Below are 20,023 nucleotides of genomic sequence, written 5' to 3'. Positions count from 1 at the left end.
AAAAAAAAAAAAAGAAGAAGAGTGGGACTTCTCTGGCAGTTAAGACACTGTGCTTCCACTGCAAAGCAGGAGCAGGTTCAATCCCTGGTTGGGGAGCGAAGATCCCACGTGCTGTTCGGTGTGGCCAAAACGTAAAAAAAATTAATAAAAACCAGTAAAGTTGTTTCTGCAGATAGGAGGGTCTCAGTGGTTTAAAAAAAAAATCCGCCTGCCAATGCAGGAGACACGGGAGACGGGTTCAGTCGCTGGGGTCAGGAAGATCCCCTGGAGAAGGAAATGGCAACCCACTCCAGTATTGTTGCCTGAAAATTCCTGTGGACAGAGGAGCCTGGGGGGCTACAGTCCATGGGGTCGAAAAAGAGTTGGACACGACTGGGTGTGCACGCACACATAGGAGGGTCAGGGGAGTCGGGAAGCTTGACACGGTTTACCCAGTCGACAGTGCACAGAAGTCGTCACGTGTTTGGGTGGACAGAGAAGTGGGACTACCTCCCCGTTGGGACCCAAGTTCCATTCATTAGATCAGACATGTATTTGCTCCGTATTTATTGAACACTTACCATGTGCCAGCCGCTGATGATAAAGACTTCTCAGGCGCATTCAGGGCAGCCTCCCAGTGGGAGGGCACTAGCTCTTGGGGGGAAAGTAAGTGTCCGACATGCTGTTGTTTAGGAGCAAGATTTAGGGTACCCACCCCTAATCCTCTGAAAGTCTCCACTTGGCCGATGCAAACATGAGGTTTGGAGAGGTTAAGGAATTTGCCAGTAGGTGGCATGGCTAACATATGGCAAGTCTGGGAATCAAACCTAGACCCAGCTGACTCCAAATAAATACACTAATGGTTAATGTGATTCAGCACTTACTATGTCCCAGACACTGTCTTAAGAACTTTACATATGGTAACTCTTTTAATCCCCACAAAAACTCTTGTTAGGGATATGTGTTCAGTTGTGTCCAATTCTTTGCAGGCCCCTGGACCATAGCCTGCCAGACTCCTCTGCCGGTAGAATTTTCCAGGCCGGAATACTGGAGTGGGGTATTTCCTCACTGCAGGGGATTTTCCTGACCCAAGCTCTCTTGCATCTTCTGTACTGGCAGGCGGATTCTTTACCCCTAGTGCCAGGAAGCCCTGTTGGAATACATTATCTCCATTTTCTAGATGGGAAAACAGAAGCAACAGGAAAGGGGTAACTTGGGACTTCCCTGGGGATGGATGGGAATGTCCCTTTTTAATGAGCTTCCCAGGGAGTCTCGAAGCAGAACGTCAGTGGACACTTCATGAGAAATCTGGAAGATCTGGTATCAGCCCCTCCCCTGGGGGCCACCAGGGTGGAGAGGGGGCAGGGCAGCCTCCAAGCATCATGGAAAAGCTGCCTTCAAATGTTAGCAAGGTGGCCCTGAGGAAGAGTCAGCTGTGCTCTCCCTCGCTCGAGGCATACACTCGGGGACCCACAGAGAGAGGGACTATGGCTCACCACCATAGAGATTTTTCCAGAGTCGGGGTTGACTGTCATCCCAGAGTGTGACTAGGACCAGTTAGAGATGTCACAGGGACTTCCCTGGTGGTCCAGTGGCTAAGACCCCACAATCCCAATGCAGGGGGCCTGGGCTCAATCCCTGGTCAGAGAACTAGATCCCACATGCTGCAGCTAAGACTCGGTGTAGCCAAATAGATTTTTTTTTTAAAAAAAGAGAGAGAAAGATGCCACAGATGGCCCTGTGCCCAGGCTTTGAGTGCACCTTGCCGATGAGGCTGGTGGGAGCCAGGACACGTAGCAGGGTCATCAGCTCTGAGGGCACCGGGGCCCGTGAGCCTGGTGTGTGGGTGTGGGCGGAACACACAGATTTGCTCAAGTAGAGCTAAGCCACAGGAAATTGGAGTGGTCTCTGCACCCGGTCCGCTTGCCCTGACTCCCAGCAGGTTGCAAGCTTCAAGAGGCGGGGAGCTCTTAAGTGGGAGAAGAAACCGACACTGGGTCCTTGGCAGTAACTTCAGCCTGGTCTGGAAATGGCTAATGAGGGCAGCTTCCACCGCCAGGTGCCAGCCGCTCTGGGGACAGACAGACCGGATGTAAGCCTCCGCTTCGTCACTGCTTGGCTGTGTGACCTGGGTCAGCTACTTCACCTGCCTGACCCTCACGTCTGTGATGGAGAACAAGGCTTACTAACAGCGCCATCTGCACTGGAGAAGGCAGGGCTTTGTAGCACAGTACCAGGCACACAATAAAAGTTTAGTAAGTGGAAGCCAAAAAAGAAAGTGGAGGGGAGGGGCGGCCCTGTCCTCGCCACCAGCAGAAACACTCGAGACAGCCTGGAGCTTCTATGAGCCGAGCCTCAAACTCACATTTTCCAGCAAGCCTGGAACTCACAGATGGGTCATAAAAACCTGCAGCGATGCTTTAAAGGTCAGCCTCTCTGGGAGTACAACATTGCCCCAGAACTGGGGTCAGAGGAGGTCCCGCCAGCCTTGGAAGAGGGGCAGACGGGCACTGCCTTTGTCTCAGCTGCTACCTCTGGCGGGGGGTGGGGTGGTCTGTGCAGGGGACCCCAAGGTGAAACAGGGACAGAGGGTCAGGTTCTTCTAGAGCACAAAAGCTGGTTTTCCATTAAGCTGACTTTTAATTTTCTTAATGTTTTAAATTAATCGATTTATTATTTTTGGTTGCCCTGGATCTGCGTTGCTATGCAGGCTTTCTCTAGTTGGATTTCCCTGGCGGCTCAGACGGTAATCTTCCCGCAATGTGGGAGACCCAGGTTCCATCCCTGGGTGGGGAAGATCTCCTGGAGACAGAAATGGCTATCCACTCCAGTATGCTTGCCTGGAGAATTCCACGGACAGAGGAGTCTGGTGGGCTACAGTCCATAGGGTGCCAAAGAGTCAGACGCGACTGAGTGACTAACACACAACCCACAACTGGTTGAGGCCAGAAGGGGCTACTCCTCATCGTCGCTCTTGGCTTTCTCGTTGCGGTGGCTTCTCTTGTTGTGGAGCACAGACTCTGGAGCACGTGGGCTCAGCAGTTGTGACTTAGTTGTCCTGAGGCATGTGGGATCTTCCTAGACCAGGGATCAAACTCGTGTCCCCTGCATTGGCAGGCAGAATCTTACCCGCTGCACCACCAGCGAAGTCCTCAAGCTGACTCTTTGGCATAGGGTCTGTGAACACAATTCAGAAAGTCTATGAACCATGCCCCGCCCCCCCTCAAAGGTATGTGCAAACTTCTGTGTGCACCTGTGTTTTTCTGGGGAAAGTGGAAGTGTTAGTCGCTCAATCGTGTCTGACTCTTTGCGACCCCATGGACTGTACCCTGCCAGGCTCATCTGTCCACGAAGTCCTCCAGGCACGAATACTGGAGTAGGTAGCCATTCCCTTCTCCAGAGGATCTTCCCAACCCAGGGACTGAACCCAGCTGTCCTGCGTTGCAGGCAGATTCTTTACCATCTGAGCCAGCAGGGAAGGGTCCATAGAATTCCTTAGATTCCTCCAAGGGTTCATGGTTGACATAGGGGAAGAACCAATGAGTGAGGGCCTCGGTTTCATTTTGAAAAGGTACTAGTGAAGGTAGTGGGCATGTGTGTAGCCCGCTGCATTGAGCGTGTTCTCAGGAAAGTCCTGGACTAGTCCACGTTCTCTGTGCTGCCTTGAGAGGGAGGTACATCTCTTCCTGTCCCGCTCCACAGATGGTGAGACGGAGCACCCGAGAGGGGAGCTCTCTTAACTAAGGACCCACAGGGTGATGTTTTCCTCCGTCTCCGATGCTTGGAGGAGGCAGCCATTGGCTCTCTGGCGGGGCTGCTGGTTTGCCCCACCCCCTGCCAACCTCGCCCTGTTGCTGGGTCAAGGATGCGGATCTCCACAGGGAACCCAGAAACAGAGAGGAGCAAGAAGGAGGACAATGTACGTTCTCAGGGGTGGACATCAGTGGACGGGACTTGGGGTGTTACTGCCTTGCTGGAAGCCCTTTGGCTAAGTCACCGTGCCCCCCGCCACGTGCCTCAGTTTCCCCATTGGCAACGTGAGGGACTTTGACAGATAATCTGTAAGGTTCCTTCAAGTCTGAGTCCTGAGAAGATGAACGTTACAGACTTGAGATCCCAGAACTGTTTGCAGCTTTGTTTCAGAGTCAAGTTACACAGAGTCGGACTGCCTCTGCGCCTGGCCCCTAGCCTTTGCCCGACTCCCAGCAGGTGCTGGCCGTGGGCTTCAAGAGGCCCGGGAACTAGAGCTGGGAGAGGAAACCCCACACTGAGCCCCGAGCAGCAACTTCACCCTGGTCTGGAAATGGTTAATGAGCTTTCCTCCAGATACCAGCCCCTTATTAAAATGTAGGTTTTACAATAAATCTGGCATTTGGCCACCAACCTTAGATTAAAACCAGACGGAACAGACGCTAACCTCCTTCTCAGATCAAATTTTGAGCAAAGGGCTGCTCTTCTTCCTCCCGATGGACTCCCTAACCCTCAATCCCTTATATACCCCCATTCCAACCATGTGCCCCCAATTTATGGAGCTCTGTTTGGGGATCTCGAAAGCAGAGAAGGCTGGGCTGACCACAGATGTGAATTTCTGGTTCCTGGGGCCCTGAGATGGGAGGTGATCAGGCCCTGGACCCAGAGGTTTTGGGGACACCAGGGGAAGCTCCAGGGACCCTAGAGCCATTGAGATTGCCAGCTCTGTCTGGCTTCTGACCTCCCACCCTTCTCTGTGCCTGAGAATAGGATGCAAATGCTCTCCGTCTGGGAGCTTCATCGCTTCTCCCTACTTGGGCCCAATGATCCCATTTGTCAAAGTCCCCTGGGACTCTAAAGATGTTTTGGTCCCACCTATCTGCCTCCAGCAGCCCCCACACAAAGACATTCTATCCGGAGATCCCCACCTTGTGGCTGCTGTCTTTCTAAGCATTTCTGACCCAGTGGCTTTGGAGCTTCCCAGGCAGGACTGAGCCCCCTACCCCCACTCGCTATCACTCTCTTCCCTGGCTCCCCACCAAGCATACAGGGGTCTTCTTTCCTTGCTGTCCTCAGCCAATCCCAGTGTTTCTCTCTGCCTCCTTCCCTTTTTTCTGTGTTCTTGTATAACAACTTTTTGAAACATAATTCACGTACCAGACAACTCACCCATTTAAAGCATACAATCCAGTGATTTTTAATCTACTCAGTTGTGCAGCCATCACCACAATCAATTTGAGAACATTTTCATCACCCAGAAAGCAACCCTGCACACTTTAGTTCTGACCCCACCCCAATCCCCACCTCCACCAGCCTCCCCCAACACCCTGGCAAACACTAATCTACTTCCTGTCTCTATAGATTTGCCTATTTGGGGCAGTTCATTTGAGTGGAATCTTACATTATATGCCTTTCTGTCAATGTCTCCATCTTCTTCCATTCAACATAATGGCGCTAGTGGTAAAGAATCCACCTGCCAATACAGGAGGTACAAGAGATACAAGTTTGCTCCCTGGGTCAGGAAGATCCCCTGGAGTAGGAAATGGCAACCTGCTCCAGTATTCTTGCCTGGAAGATCCCACGGAGAGAGGAGCCTGGCGGGCTACAGTCCATGGGTTTGCAAAGAGTGGGACATGACTGAGTGACTGACCGCACACAGAGAATATTTTCAACGGTCGTTCGTTTGTGGCATGGGTCAGTACTTCATTCCTTTTGACAGTCGAATAATATTCCATTGTATGGATATCGGTGTGCACATCAGTTGATGGGCATTTTGGGTTGTTCCCACTTTGGGGGCTATAATGAGTAATACTGCTATGAACATTCATTCATATCCAAGTTTTTGTGTGGACATATGTTTTCATTTCTCTTGCGTATATAACTGAGAGTGGAATCACTGGGTCATATGCTAACTCTATTTTTAACATTTTGAGGAACTGCCAGGCTGTTTTCCAGAGTGGCTGCATCACTTTGCATTCCTATCAGCAGTGGCTGGAAGTTCTGACTTCACTGCCTTCTTGCCACCACTTGTTACTGTGTCTTTTGATTCTAGCCGTCCTAGTGGGTATGAAGTGCTATCTCACTGTGAATTTTGCTTTGCTTCACCATCTGTTTCCCTCATGGCTAATGATGTTGAGCAGCTTTTCATGTGCTTATGGGTCATTTGTATATCTTACTTGAAGAAATATCTATTCAGATCATTAGTTTATTTTTATTTATTTTTGTAAAATATTTATGTATTTATTTGGCTGCACCAGGTCTTAGGTGTGGCAGGCGGACTCTTGGTTGCTGCGTGTGGGATCTAGCTCCTTGACCAGGGATGGAGCCTGAGCCCCCTGGATTGGGAGCGTGAAGTCTTAGCCACTGGACCACCAGGGAAGTCCCCATTTGCTCATTTTTAAATTGAATTGTTTGTCTTTTTGTTGTTGAGTTACAAGAGTTTTTAACATCTTCTAAATACAGGTCTCTTACCAAACGTATGATTTGTAAGTAGTTTTCCTATCCTGTGAGTTGCCTGTTCACTCTTTTGATGGTGTTCACAAAAGTCTTTGATTTGAAGAGGTCTGATTTCTCTTTTGTCCTTTAATTCCATGTGCTTTTGGTGTCCTATCTAAGAAACCATTGTCTGGCCCTTGTGAGGGTGAAGGGAAGTGGCTTTGGGACTTGACACTTCTCATCCTTTTTTGGAACAAATCCTTCCCTCCTTTATATAATCATTGAGAAATACTTCTGAAACCAAACTACTTGCCTGGTGCTGGGGATACAGCAGTGACAAGGCAAACCCAGCCCCTGTCTTCCTAGAGCTTAGAATGAAATGAAGGAGTCAGGCATGAAGCAGGTAACCAAAACAGAAGAATGACTTAATTACAGATGTGCGGGAGAGAGAGAGGGCCCAGAGGCCTGTACCAAGGAGATGTGTCTGGTCTGGGGGCTGAAAAAGACCCCAAGGACAGGGCATCTAGTCCGAGACTAAAGGCAGGGATGCATTCGCCAGGCCAAAGGGGTGCAGGGCTCCAGGCCGAGGGAACAGCGTGTGGAAAGGCCCTGAGGTGATGGGAGTTCATGCTGTCCAGTAAGGCAAGTTCGCCTGGCACACTGGCCCCCCACTGGGGCTTCTTGGGGCATCCAGTGGCCTGATGGAAATGTGTGCAGCATGCGTGTCCTTAGTGCATGTACGGAAGAGGTTCTAGACTCTAGGGAGACCCAGATGCATTGTACCTGCCTCCAGAACTCTGCTGACGTTTCAAGAGGACATGCGGGGGCCTCCCCAGCCTCCTCCAGGGTCAGCCCAAGCCTGGCTGAGCCCTCCCCGTAGACACACTGGTCACTGTGCAGGCTGGGAAGGCCTAGGGGTGCAGCAGTCCCAGACGGGGGTGGCCCGTGACCCCTGGTTTCTTATATGCTGTCTGAGGCCTGTGAGGCCATGGGGACATGGATGGGTCTCCAGGGCACCTCTCTGCCCCCTTGGGTCCCAGTGTGTCTTCCTTCCTCACCTTCCTTCCTGTGATACTTTCTCCTTCTCCAGACTGGTAGGTGTAAAAGTGGATGAGCAGCTTGGGTTTGGGTTCAGAATGATTGAGATGAGACGTCCTCAGAGGGGTGGCTGGGCAGTGGGTTGCTGGTGGCTGACTCCCCAGCCCACCGCCCCAAGCCCCTGCCCCCTGCCCTGTGACACGTGCTGTCATGACTCAGCCCTGGCCAGGCCTCTGTAGCTCCGCAAGGAAGATCCTGGACCCTGGAGACAGCCCAGGACGGGAGCAGACTCTGAAGTCTTCCCACATGTTTTCAGTGCCTCCTCATTCATTCATTCATTCACTTAACACTCAACAAATATTTGTGCAGGGTTTGCCTTGGGCTTCCCTGCTGGCTCAGATGGTAAAAATTCTGCAATGCGGGAGACCCAGGTTCAATTCCTGTGTCAGGAAGATCCTCTGGAGAAGGAAATGGCTACCCGCTCCAGTATTCTTGCCTGGAGAATTCCGTGGACAGGGTAGCCTGGTGGGCTACAGTCGACAGGGTCACAAAAAGTCACACGGCTGAGTGATTAATACTTCCTACCTTGGACCAAGCCCTGTGATGGGTCCCAGGGAGTCAGAAAACAGTTAAGTTCCAGTCCCTGCCAGACAAATGACCCTACATTTACCCTACAGCGTGACAGAGCTGTGATGTGGCGGCAGGGCGGGGGCGGGGTGTGTGTGTGTGTGTGTCTGGGATGGCTTCCCGGAGGAGGCGGCATTCTGCTGAGAACTGAAGGTGAGCAGGGAGGCAGAGAGAAGTGGTAAGTCCAGGAACAGACTGGGCAGGAGTCCACAGGGAGAGGATGTGCCTGTCCAACGTAAATGCTGACCTCCGGGAGACCACTAACCTGGGACAACATCTCTGAAACCACTGAGGTGCCCTGTCCTGGCACTGCCCACCTGGGCGACCTGGGGGTCCCATCCAGTAGATAGAACCAGAAAGCCCTCAAGAGGAAGGCCCCATACCTCTGTCAAGTTCATGGTCAGTTTGCCCAGGGCTGGGCTGGGAACTGGGGCTACCTCCTCCCTCCCTTCTCACTGCCAAGCAGCTACCAGGGGTGCAGTAAGAAAAAGAATGGGTGTGGGGTTCGCAGAGGGAAAGCTCTCACTTGCTATGTGACCCTGGGTAGGTCCAAGCCCCTCTCTGGGCCCCCCTTCCGTCTTCTCTGTGAGGCAGTGACATCCCCCCCGCCACTCTCGAGGTTGCTGGGGGCCTCCAGGGGGTGATGCTGGAAAGTTCGCCTCGGTGATCTCACCGCCTGCTCCCATTTGGGCCTTAGCCTTGGTCCCTGAGTGTCCTGGACAGAGGCCGACCGGTCCAAGCGTGAAAGTGGCCCTTGGCTCCTTGCTTGAGATTCTGGGGGTGGGGTGGGGCTGGCCTCCTGGGGAAGCCCCCGGAAGCCCGGGTGCCCTTCTCCAGAGGGCTCCAGGGTCCACGCTTCTCCTACCTCCCGCCCATCTTTCCTTTCTTCCTTCCAATATGAGTGATGCATATAGAGCCAGGCCCAACCTTGGCTCTGCCCTCTCAGGCATCACAGGCTGGCACCCCCCTGCCTCTTCTCAAAGCTCCCCTGCCCTACATGCCGCTCCCAGCTACCCCTGGCCTGTGTGCCAGGGACTCCAGCACAGACCTCAGGTTTAGAGATGCTCCTGTTGCCTTCAGCCCCCTCTTCTTGGCTGACCATTCACCCTAAGCCCCTGGAGAGACTCCCCCCATCTCAGGATCCCTCTACATGAGGACCTGGGGGTACTCATCAGGCCGGCTGCCCATGCCAAGGTGGTAAGAAGCCTGGGCTCTGGACCAACCTGCAGATTTAAGTCCCTGCCCCAGCCTTTACTGGCTATGTGGCTTTGACAGGTTGTTTAACCCTGTGCCTCAGTTTCCCCTTCTGTAAAAATCAGGCTAAGAGCACCCAGATCAGATACTCATGAGGGTTCGGTGAAGTGGTTCCTGTTACCTCCATTTCTCAGGGGGATTCCTGAGGCTGGGGTGGAATAAAGGCTTCGCCCGTGGCCACTCTGCTGGTGAGCCGGCACCAACCTGTGGTCCTAAACCAGGACCCAGGCCTCCTTAACCACCTCTGCTCCCTGTTACTTCTTATCTGATGAGGTGAGATTCTCTCCCAAGGCTCTCCTGGTGGCCCTGGAGTCAGGGATGCTGCCTGGAAGTCACATAAGGATACAGATTCCAGAACTCCTGTCTGAGCCCCACTCCTAGGGGGTCTTTCAAATGAACCCAGCTCTCTACCAAGAAACCTGGGTGTTTGGGGGCACAGCCTCCAAGCACCACCACCCCCACCTCCACTTCCTTCCCCAGACTCCTCTGGCTGTAAGTATTTCTGCAGCCTCAAAACTCCTTTGACCAAGGCCCAGTGTTAATTTGTTAAATCCACATCGAGGTCCTGGGGACCTGTTGTTTATTTTTGTGAACGTGTTGGCAGAGATCACATTTGGGGTGGGGGAGGCTGCTTATTCGGTCGGAATAAATGCTAATTAATAAAAGTTATTTATTTGGGTTGGAGCTCGCCGTGGCCCCAGGGTCAGGCACAAACTGACTATTTGAAGCAAAAACAAACAGAGAGTGTCTCTCAACAGCTTGAGAAAGGCAGAAACGAAGAGGCCGGGTTTATTTGTCTTAGGAAGAATTTGCAGTTAATTCCCTCCAGACTATTTAGACCCTTAAATTAAATGGAATAAGAAAAACCATGGGTGCAGGGGAAGGAGCCAGGAACACTTGATCATTTGGCCGAGAGCAGAGTTTTTAAATGTCTTTGGCCTGAAGTCAGCCAAGTAAATGGTATGTGTGAAATAATTTAATGGCAGAGAACGGTGCAGCAGGCACTTTTTCTCACTGTAATGTAATAAGAGGGAGAGCATGGCTGCCTCTGCTATCTGAGTCCGTTTATCTTTCCCTGGACTCAGCCCCTCACGGTAGCCCCTTAAGAGCCCAGGTAAATGGCGGTGGTTTCAGGCTTTATTTTCAATCCCAGAACTTTGACTGAACAAAAGGAAACTTTGGGCACAGCACTGATTGGGACGGACCTGGCCCCAGTGCTTGCTGGCCCGAGGCTTCAAGAGTATTTATTTATTTTCCAAATACTTGAAGCTCAAGCGTGGAACCCCCAGAGGACACACGCCCACCACATCCACTTCTCAGGGGGCGATTCAGGAACTCGTGGTAACAAACATCCGGCGCGTCCGCTGGGAAGCAAAGTGCAGCCCGAGAGTGAGCCCTGGCTAAGGCCAAAGCTGTGGGTTCGAGTCCTGGGTCACCTCCAAGACACCTCCCAAATCTTCCCCATCTCCTCAGCCTCTGCCCGCAGCTGGGGCTGGAAGCAGCTTTCTGCTAGGGGCTGGGCTGAAGAAGAAAGATCCTGTTTATTTGGCGGCAGGGGGTGGGGGGGAGTAGGGGTGGAGGCGGGTTGCCTACGATCAAGAATGTTAAGGGCAGGAACTTGCCTGGAGGCCCAGTGATTAAGACTCTGCACTTCCGATGCAGAGGGCGCAGGTTCAATCCCTGGTCTGAGAATGAAGATCCCACATGTTGTGCAGCACAGCCAAAAACAATGTTAAATGCAGCGAGCATTTATGGAGCAATGACTGTGCTCTTGGCATTCAGTTAAACTCAGCTCCTCCAGGAACTTTGTGTGACCCTGGGCAAGCCACGGTCCTGCAGGACTCCCAGAGGTGAGGTCTTCCCCCCTGGGGGGCTAGGATGGAGTCTTGGGGACATTTCCACAGCAGTGAGAGGACACAATCCATGAGGTCTCCCAGAGCTGGGACCGAGAGTGTGACCCCCCCCCACCCCCCCCCGCCCTGCACCTGGCATCACCTTCCCTGGGAACCAGGAGAATGAGGGAAGACGACTCAGCAGAGACAAACTCATACCTCTGGCTGCCTGAGTCTCCCCACAGGCACGTCCCAGCTGCGTGATCTTGGATCAACCTTTCAGAGCCTCAGTTTCCCAGTGTGTGAAATGGGATAACACGTCGTAGGGCAGATGCTGGGATCCAGTGGATGGGCGTGTATGCAACACTGGACAGTGTTCGTGCCCAAACCCCGCTTTTGTTGAGCACATTCCATCACAGCTGCCCTGATGGAGAGAAGTGACTCCAGCCCAGCTGGGGTGAGGGGTGTGAGAGTCGGGTTGCTGGAGCTGGGGGTGTAAATCCCTTGCCTGAGAGTTTCGGCTCCAAGTCTCCAGCAGTTTAGCCAAAGAGCAGAGTTGTTTCTTCCGGCACCCCCTTGGCGGGGGCCAAGGCTGCAAAATGGTTTTCATTTCAACACCCTCCGTTTTGAATTGCTCAGAAATTTCCCGAAAAAGTCTCCTTTTTTGGCTGAAAGGCCTCCTGCGTTGGGTTTGTGCCCAAGCAGTATTGCCTAAAGGGGGGGCGGAAATCGGCTCGCAATGGCTGGTGTTCCAGAAGCTTCCGTCCACTCTCTGGGGTCTTGATCACACAGGTTTTCAGCTCTCGACCCTTGATATTTTGGTGTAAGGTTTCTTCCCGCCCGAGGGGGTGAGGGGCAGGGGTAGAGAGACATTCACAGCCACCAGACATTCTCATCCATCTTCACCTTTCCTTGGAGGAAAGGGGTGAGGAGTGAAGACTGAAGCGGGTCCAGGAGATGAGGCCAGCTCGCTCCGTGTTCCCTGCCACCGCCTACCCCATTCCCACATGTGTCCTGTGTTTTTAGTATTTCCCAAATGGGAAAAGTAATGGACTTCAATTCCTGGTCCTCTCTCCAAACCAGGGCCTCTCTCCCTCAGCGCTATGCACATGGTGAGCCAAAGAATTCCCTGATCCAGGGGCTGTTCTGGGCACTGAAGCGTACTTAGCAGCAGCCCCGGTCTCTACCTCCGTCCTAGGAGCACCATCCGCCTCTCAGTCCTGACTTTCAAAATCATCTCCAGACATTGCCAGATGTCCCCTGGAGGCTAAATTGCCCTCAATTGAGAACCACCGGTCCAAACCCAGTAAGGCCATCTTTTCCCGGGAAACCCTGCCTGATTCCTGCTTGACAACTCCCCTCCCCCCACCCCCACGCCATGCAACCATGACCAGACTCATGGAACAGTTTGCCCTCCAGTCCAATCAGCTGGTTGCTCTGCGTACATGGGAGCGTTCAAAAGCCAGGATTGAATGGTATCTGTGGCCGGGCCTGGAATGTTCTAGATGCTCAGCTGAACAACTCAGCATCGTGTGAAGAATGTAGGATGTGGTCAAACCAGTCAATCCTAAAGGAAATCGATCCTGAATATTCACTGGAGGGACCGATGCTGAAGCTGAAGCTCCAATACCTTGGCCACCTGATGCGAAAAGCTGACTCACTGGAAAAGACCCTGATGCTGGGGAAGATTGAGGGCAGGAGGAGAAGGGGACGACAGAGGGCCAGATGGTTGGATGGCATCACTGACCTGATGGATGTGAATTTGAGCAAGCTCCTGGAGATAGTGAAGGACAGACAGGGAAGCCTGGTGTGCTGCAGTCCATGGGGTCGCAGAATTGGACACGAATGAGCAACTGAACAACAACATAAAGGGAATGTGTAACTGGGGAAGCAAAAATACAAGGTGTGTCCCCAGATCCAAAAGGTTATCCACACCCTCTGTTGACCCAACTGGGAGCAAGACTGGCCTTCCCGTCCACTGCTGCTGGGAACCCTGGATGGGGGCCTTGGCTATAGCTAGCATTTTACTCATTGGCCCAACAATCCCAATTCTAGGAATCTGTCCCAAATATTCACTGGCAAAAATAGAATATCATGTTTGCATGAGGTTATTCATTGTGGTATTCTTCTGAGTTGCAAAAAATTGGAAACACACCACCTGCCAATCGATAGGGCTCTGGTTTTAGTTAAATAAACCATAGTTTAGGGGTTTCCCTGGTGGTCCAGTGGCGAAGACTCTGTCTTCCCAATGCAGAGGGGGCCTGGGTTCGATTCTGGGTCAGGAAACCAGATCCCCGCGTGCCACAATGGAAAGATTCCGCACAGCCAAATAAGTAAATAAATAGAATATTTTTGAAAACATAGTATGTTTGCACAACTGAGTGGTACAGAGCCACACGCAGGGCTTTCTGTCCTGGGTGGCGAAAGCCCTGGGATGTGTTGCTCAGTGGGATCAAAGAGAGGGGCACAGCAGTCCACAGTCTGCTAGCTTCCAACAGAAGAGCAGGAGAAAATACTAGAAAAAAAAATTGCCAAAAGCAGTGCTGAAAGGATAAAGCAAAGACGAATTTTACAATGGTTCTGACAGGTGGAAGGTGGGAAAGTGAAAGTGGTAAAGTCGCTCAAAGTCAACCACTAAAAGGAACGAAATAGGGTCATTTGTAGAGTCACGCTTATAAATTATTTTTAAATCACACCTGTAATTTTGTAAAGCTTGGGGAGCAAAGTCGGGAACAGGGCGTCGTTAACTTTTGCTTTGTCCCTCTCCGTGTTTGAATCTGTTACTGCGACAAGAGATGACGGTTACTGTTTCTGTGACAACTGTTTCGGTTCTTTGAGATCCCATGAAATAGTCCATGGAATTCTTCAGGCCAGAATACTGGAGTGGGTAGCCGTTCTCTTCTCCAGGGGATCTTCCCAACCCAGGGATTGACCCCAGGTCTCCTGCATTGTGGGCAGATTCTTTACCAGCTGAGCCACCAGGGAAGGAGGGAACAAAAGGGAAAATACAGATCAGTGCATATGATGCAAATAAAGAAGGCTGGTTTGCTGGCCCGGGTTGGAGCGGTCTCAGGAGTATAGTAAATAGGAAGAGGAACTTGGCAGCACCAGTGTGTTCAGCGTGATCTCATACTTGTAAGCTTTGTAACTTTTATTTTGTTGGAGTTAAATTGCTTTGCAAAATTGTATTAGTTTCTGCTGTAGGATGAAGTGAATCAGCTATAAGTATACATATATCCCCTCCCTCTTGGACCTTCTCCTCCCCAGCCACCCCCCATTCCACCTCTCTAGGTCATCACAGAGCACCGAGCTGAGTTTCCTGTGCTTTATAGCAGGTTCCCACTAGAAATCTATTTTACACGTGGTAGTGTATATATGGCCCCTGGAGGAGAGCATGGCAACCCACTCCAGTATTCCTGCCTGGAGAATCCCCAGGAACAGAGGAATTTGGTGAGCTACAGTCCATGGGGTCGCAAAGGGTCAGACGTGACTGGGCAACTAAGCACAGCACAGTCTATCTATGTCCATTCTAATCTCCCAGTTCCTCCCACCCTTCCTTGCTGCCCTGTGTCCACATCTGTTCTCTACGTCTCTATTCCTACCCGGGAAATACGTTCACCTGTAACACTTTTCTGGATTCCACATATATGCATTAATATATGATATTTGTTTTTCTGTTTCTGACTTATTCAGCCTATCTGACCGACTCTAGGTCCACCCACCTCTCTACAAATGACCCTATTTTGTTCCTTGACACGTGTACCCTAATATTCATTGCAGCACTATTTACAATGGCCAGGACGTGGAAAGAACCTAAATATTCAATGACGAATGGAGAGAGAAGACGCAGAAGAACACAATGGGATATCACTCAGTCACGAAAAGGAGTGAAATAGGGTCATTTGTAGAGTCACGCTTGTAAATTATTTTATATTCACATTGGTAATTTTGTAAAGCTTGGGGAGTAGAGTCAAGAGAAGGGAGTCATTTCTTTTACTTTGTCCTTTTCTGTGTTGTCCAAATCTTTTACTGTGACAGTGATGTTAGTTGGTTATCAGAATATACTTTTTTTAACATGAAATCTTCAGATTCTTTAATTTGATAAAGTATCCTCTTTTTTTTAAGTATAGTTGATTTACAATGTGTTAATTTCTGGTGTACAGCAAGGTGATTCAGTTATACCTATACACATTCCTCTTCAGATTCTTTTCCCGTTATGCTTAATTATAGGATATTGAATATTGTTCCCTGTGCTATATAGTAGAACCTTGTTGCTTATCCATAAAATACACATTTTCAATAAGAAAATAAGATACATAAGCAAGTACTGAACCAGACAGGGTTGGTTCTAAGTGCCTAGTGAAGGCAATGGAGGAGAGAGCATTCCGTGTGCACTCAGATCAGGGAGGGCTTCCTGGAGGAGTGAGCAATGAGCAATGAGCGGGGCCCTTCAGGATGAAGGGTCAGCAGTTTAACCCCTGGGTACAATTGAAATGTGGAAACAGTAACTGAACTCCCCCCTCCTCCGTAGAGGGGGCATGAAGAGGTGAATAGCACCTGGCTCGGTTTTTGGGAACATCCAAGGGTCTGTGGGGGTTAAAAAGCCTAACAGCGTGCAGTGGACCCTCAGAACTGTGACTTTCACTGTGCCTTTTTATATATTAATATAATTCAACAGAGCTTCCCTGGTGGCTCAGAGGGTAAAGCGTCTGCCTGCAGTGCGGGAGACCTGGGTTCGATACCCATGGCGGTTGACCATACCCCAGAGTCTGAGCCATCTTCGAGGACAGGTAGATGCCTCCGGCCCTCCCTGACCAGCTCGGTTGTCCCTCTTGGTCCCCCCAGGAGGGGGGCCTGGCCGCTCTGATTCACCTTTATATCCCCAGGGCGCTAGCCCCGTTCCTGCCACGTCGTGTGCTCAGTAAGTGTGTTGTGTAATAAATGGCTGGATGAAGAAATTAACAAAGGAGTGAATTAAAGGGTCCTGCTCTCAGGGCTGGACCATCCACCCGCAGTGGGAAGACACAGGCTCAAGTGCTCAGCGCACGTTGCTGAGCTGGTGCCTGAGTCATGACCGTGGGGGCGCCTGCGGGCGCAGGGGCAGCCCGGCCTGGCCTTGAGCCGACCCTTGGGTCCCTCCGCAGGTGAGTGTCCCAGCCCCGGGCGCAGCAGCGCCGCCAAGCGGAAGAAGAAGCAGCGGCGGAACCGCACCACGTTCAACAGCAGCCAGCTGCAGGCGCTGGAGCGCGTGTTCGAGCGCACGCACTACCCCGACGCCTTCGTGCGCGAGGAGCTGGCCCGGCGGGTCAACCTCAGCGAGGCGCGCGTCCAGGTGAGCGCTGCGCGTCCGTGGGCTCCTCGCAGGAGCGTGTACAGCCACCATGCACTCAGGGTTAAGGAATTGCCAAGGTGCACGGGGGCGTCTGAGGCCAGGAGGGCCGAGGGTCCGATCCAAGCCCTGCCACTGGCCAGCTGTGTGAGCTGGAGCAAGTACTTAACCCCTCGGTACCGTAGGTGGTGGTGGTGGTGGTGTAGTTGCTAAGTCGTTCCGACTCTTGCAACCCCATGGACTGCAGCCCGCCAGGCTCCTCTGTCCATGGGATTCTCCAGGCAAGAGTACTGGAGTGGGTTTGCATTTCCTTCTCCAGGGGATCTTCCCGACCCAGGAATCGAATCTACCCAGGGTCTCCTGCACTGCAGGCAGATGAGTTATAAGGAAGCCCACAGGGTGGCTTCCCTGTAAAATGAGGATCGTGTGGGTCTATTTTATAGCGTTCTTATGAGAAAGAAAAGAATTATTTTTGTAGCTTAGCTCAGTGTCTGGCACAGAGGGTTTTGATAAATAAAACTCGTTTTAAAGCGTCCAGGGCTTTCTCCGCGCCAGCTCTGAGCAGAGTGCCCAGCATACACCGCTCTTCATTATAACCTCCCAGCAGCTAAATGTTCATCAGCTCATGCCTTCATTCCTCCACTGGCACAGTCTCCAACACACACTGACCCAGCGGCAGGCACTATATCACCCCCATTTTACAGATGGGAAAACTGAGGTTCAGGGAGATGAAGCCGCCAGTGTAGGGTGGTTGACAGAGCAGGTACACGGTGGGTCCAAGAGGACTTGGGTCCCCCTGGCAGCCCGCTCACGGCTCTTTCCCACCCCCAGGTCTGGTTTCAGAACCGCCGGGCCAAGTTCCGCAGAAACGAGCGGGCCATGTTGGCCAGCCGCTCGGCCTCGCTGCTCAAGTCCTACAGTCAGGAGGCCGCTGTCGAGCAGCCGGTGGCTCCCCGGCCCACCACCCTGAGCCCGGACTATCTCTCCTGGACAGCCTCCTCCCCCTACAGGTGAGCGTGGGAACTGCTTCTGGTCAGGGTTGGCGGGCGGGCAGCAGCCTGGAGACCCCCATAGGGTGTTTTAGGATCCAGATTCCCTCGAGGCTCTGCAGAGAACTCTGAAAGGGGCTCAGGCCCTCCGTGGACTGGGGGTGTGTGGGCAGTCGTGTGACTGTGCATGGGAGAGGTTGTAAGAATGTGTGTGTGTGTGTGTGTGTGTGTGTGTGTGTGTGTGTGTGCGCGCCCGCGCGCACGCACGTGTATTTGTAAATGTGTGGACTGGCAAGATGAGACCTGTCTGGAGGGAGTAGAGAACCCCTGTCACCCTGAGGGAGCTGAACAGCTGCCAGTTTCTGGGACGTCCCTGGTGGTCCAGTGGCTAAGTCTCTGCACTCTCAATGCCGGTGGCCCGGGTTCCATCCCTGGTCAGGGAGCTAGATCCCACAGCTTCAGCGGAACTTTAACAGCCACAACTAAAAGAGCCTGCATGCCGCAACAAAGACCCAACGCAGCCAAATAAATTCCTAAATCAATATTTTTTTTAATAAAAAAGAAAGAAACCCTGCAGCTTTCTAGGCTAGCGCGAGAGCCTCAGCACCTCTTGTCGGTCATCCTGGAGGGAGGCCGGGAGGGCCCCTGAGGATGGTTCCCAGTCCCGGGGACCTGGCTGGGACCCGGAGGCAAGGGCTGGGGCAGTTTTGTCCTGGTCAAAGGCGGGAAAAGGTGGCAGGGCAGGGCAGGAGAGGGAGGGGGTGCTGGAGAGTTGGGGTTTTGCACCCCACAACTCCCAGGGGTGCTGTCCACCCCTTAGGCTGTGTGAGCAGCTCTGCTGGAGCCCTGGTCTCAGGAGGTCCAGTGGGTCAGCTTGTGGGGTCTGAGTCTTGGAAATGCCCACGCTAGACCCACAGCCCGCCCACCTCCTCCCTGCCCTCTCCTTACCTGGGGCAGGAGAGCCATCAAGAGGTATCCTTCCATACAGGTGTGTGTTCATCCCACCCCCATCCTGCTGTGTGCCAGGCACCGGGCGGGTGCTGGGGGGGTGAACAGGATGCAGGAAGCTCCTGGTCCAGTGAGGAATGACCCCAAACCTGCAGGGGCGGCTCCAGGTCCCAGCACCAACCGTGGGCCCTTCCGCCTCTGCCCTAAATCTTGCGGCCGCAGGTCACCTCCAGCCCCAGGGGAAGGCTGCCCGTGAGCTGAGGAGGGAAAGAAAGAGGACCAGAGGCTGGGGTCCTTGGACGGACAGCCAGGGTGGTCAGCTCCGGGCAGCACCGACGTCCTTCTGTCTTGTGTCGCCCCCAGCACGGTGCCGCCCTACAGCCCTGGAGGCTCAGGCCCCGCGACCCCGGGGGTCAGCATGGCCAACAGTATCGCCAGTCTCCGTCTCAAGGCCAAGGAGTTCAGCCTGCATCACAGCCAGGTGCCCACCGTGAACTGACAGCCGGCTCCGCCAGGATCCCAGTGCCCCCCTGGTCTAATGACAACAGAAAAGAGGGCAGATGCGCAGGAAAGTGACCTTCTCCTGCCCCCTGTCTCCAGGACAGGCTGGGTGGGCTCTCCTGGCTGGCCCTTCTCTGAAGCCCAGACTCCTGGGCCCAAGAGGCTGCTGAGATGCCTGGAGCCTGGCTCAGCCCCTCATCCATGGCCGCTGGAGACTTCGGCCCCTGATCCTTGGAGGGGTTGGGCCAGAAGGTGGAATAGCAGCTCACCGAGGACCTCACTTACTTGGTGTATGAAAGCCAAAAAGCTGTTGTCTGTAAGAAATAAAAAAAAGAAGAAATTGTTTAAGCCCCCAAAGATTGCCGGGAGGGCGGACAGGACAGCAAACCAATGAGGGGCCGCTTTGGGGGGCCAGCTCCCTCATCTGTGTCCCTCATTCTGAAAAAGTCCTTCATCACCCTGCAGACCCCAGGGGTGGGGAGTGGGGTTGGAGGACAGAGACTTTCCCTGGAGCCCTTGACACCCAGGTGTTTGGGAGAAACCCTGCTGTGTGACTCTGGGCAGGATCCCAGCCCTCTCTGGGCAGGGGGTGTCTCCCCTACCCTATGGCAGGGGCAGCGTGGGTGTGGGAGCAGGGGCTGGAATTAAAGCCCTTGCTGCTGGACATGCAGGAGGTGTGGGTGCCCCTGGACCTTTGGCTGTGGAGGGGCCTGGGCAAATGGCCCAGACAGTGGGGGTGCAGAGAGGAGGCCCCAGGTGGGCTTACAGGGCAGAGTGGTTCTAACAGCCAAGACCGCCAGAGCCCTTCCTCCAAGTTCTCCAGCCTGCCCTTTCGCAGATGGTCACTGGGGGTGAGAGAGGACCTGTGTGCCACCAGCCACTCAGGAGTCTGCAGAAAAGTGTGCAGTGAGGGGTGTGGTCTGAAGCCAGCCCTTTCCACCTGGTCCCAGGCCACCCCTCCTGATGGGCATAGCCTCCAGGGAGGTTAAGAGATCATTTCTGCAACCAGCCCCCAGGAAGTGAGACAACACTTCCCAGGGGAATTCCCTGGGGGTCCAGGGGTTAGAGCTTCCCAGGCGGCGCCAGTGGTAGGTTCCCACCTGGCAATGCAAGAGACATAA

General features: G+C 53.0%; 1 protein-coding gene across 1 annotated transcript in view; it reads left to right on the top strand.

The window, feature by feature from the left end:
* PRRX2 (paired related homeobox 2) overlaps positions 1–18,900 on the top strand; it is a 52,983-nt gene extending 34,083 nt beyond the window's left edge. Inside the window, exons 2-4 of the mRNA XM_068987165.1 lie at positions 16,280–16,467; positions 17,296–17,474; positions 18,765–18,900. Of these exons, the coding sequence (XP_068843266.1) occupies positions 16,280–16,467; positions 17,296–17,474; positions 18,765–18,900 (503 nt within the window). The remainder of the gene's footprint in view (positions 1–16,279; positions 16,468–17,295; positions 17,475–18,764) is intronic.
* Positions 18,901–20,023: the final 1,123 nt, after the last annotated feature.

The sequence above is a fragment of the Capricornis sumatraensis genome, chromosome 1, assembly GCF_032405125.1.
Source record: "Capricornis sumatraensis isolate serow.1 chromosome 1, serow.2, whole genome shotgun sequence".
NCBI classification, from domain to species: Eukaryota; Metazoa; Chordata; class Mammalia; order Artiodactyla; family Bovidae; genus Capricornis; species Capricornis sumatraensis.
Note: the sequence above shows the minus strand (reverse complement) of the source record. Positions and strands in the feature narration are given on the sequence as shown.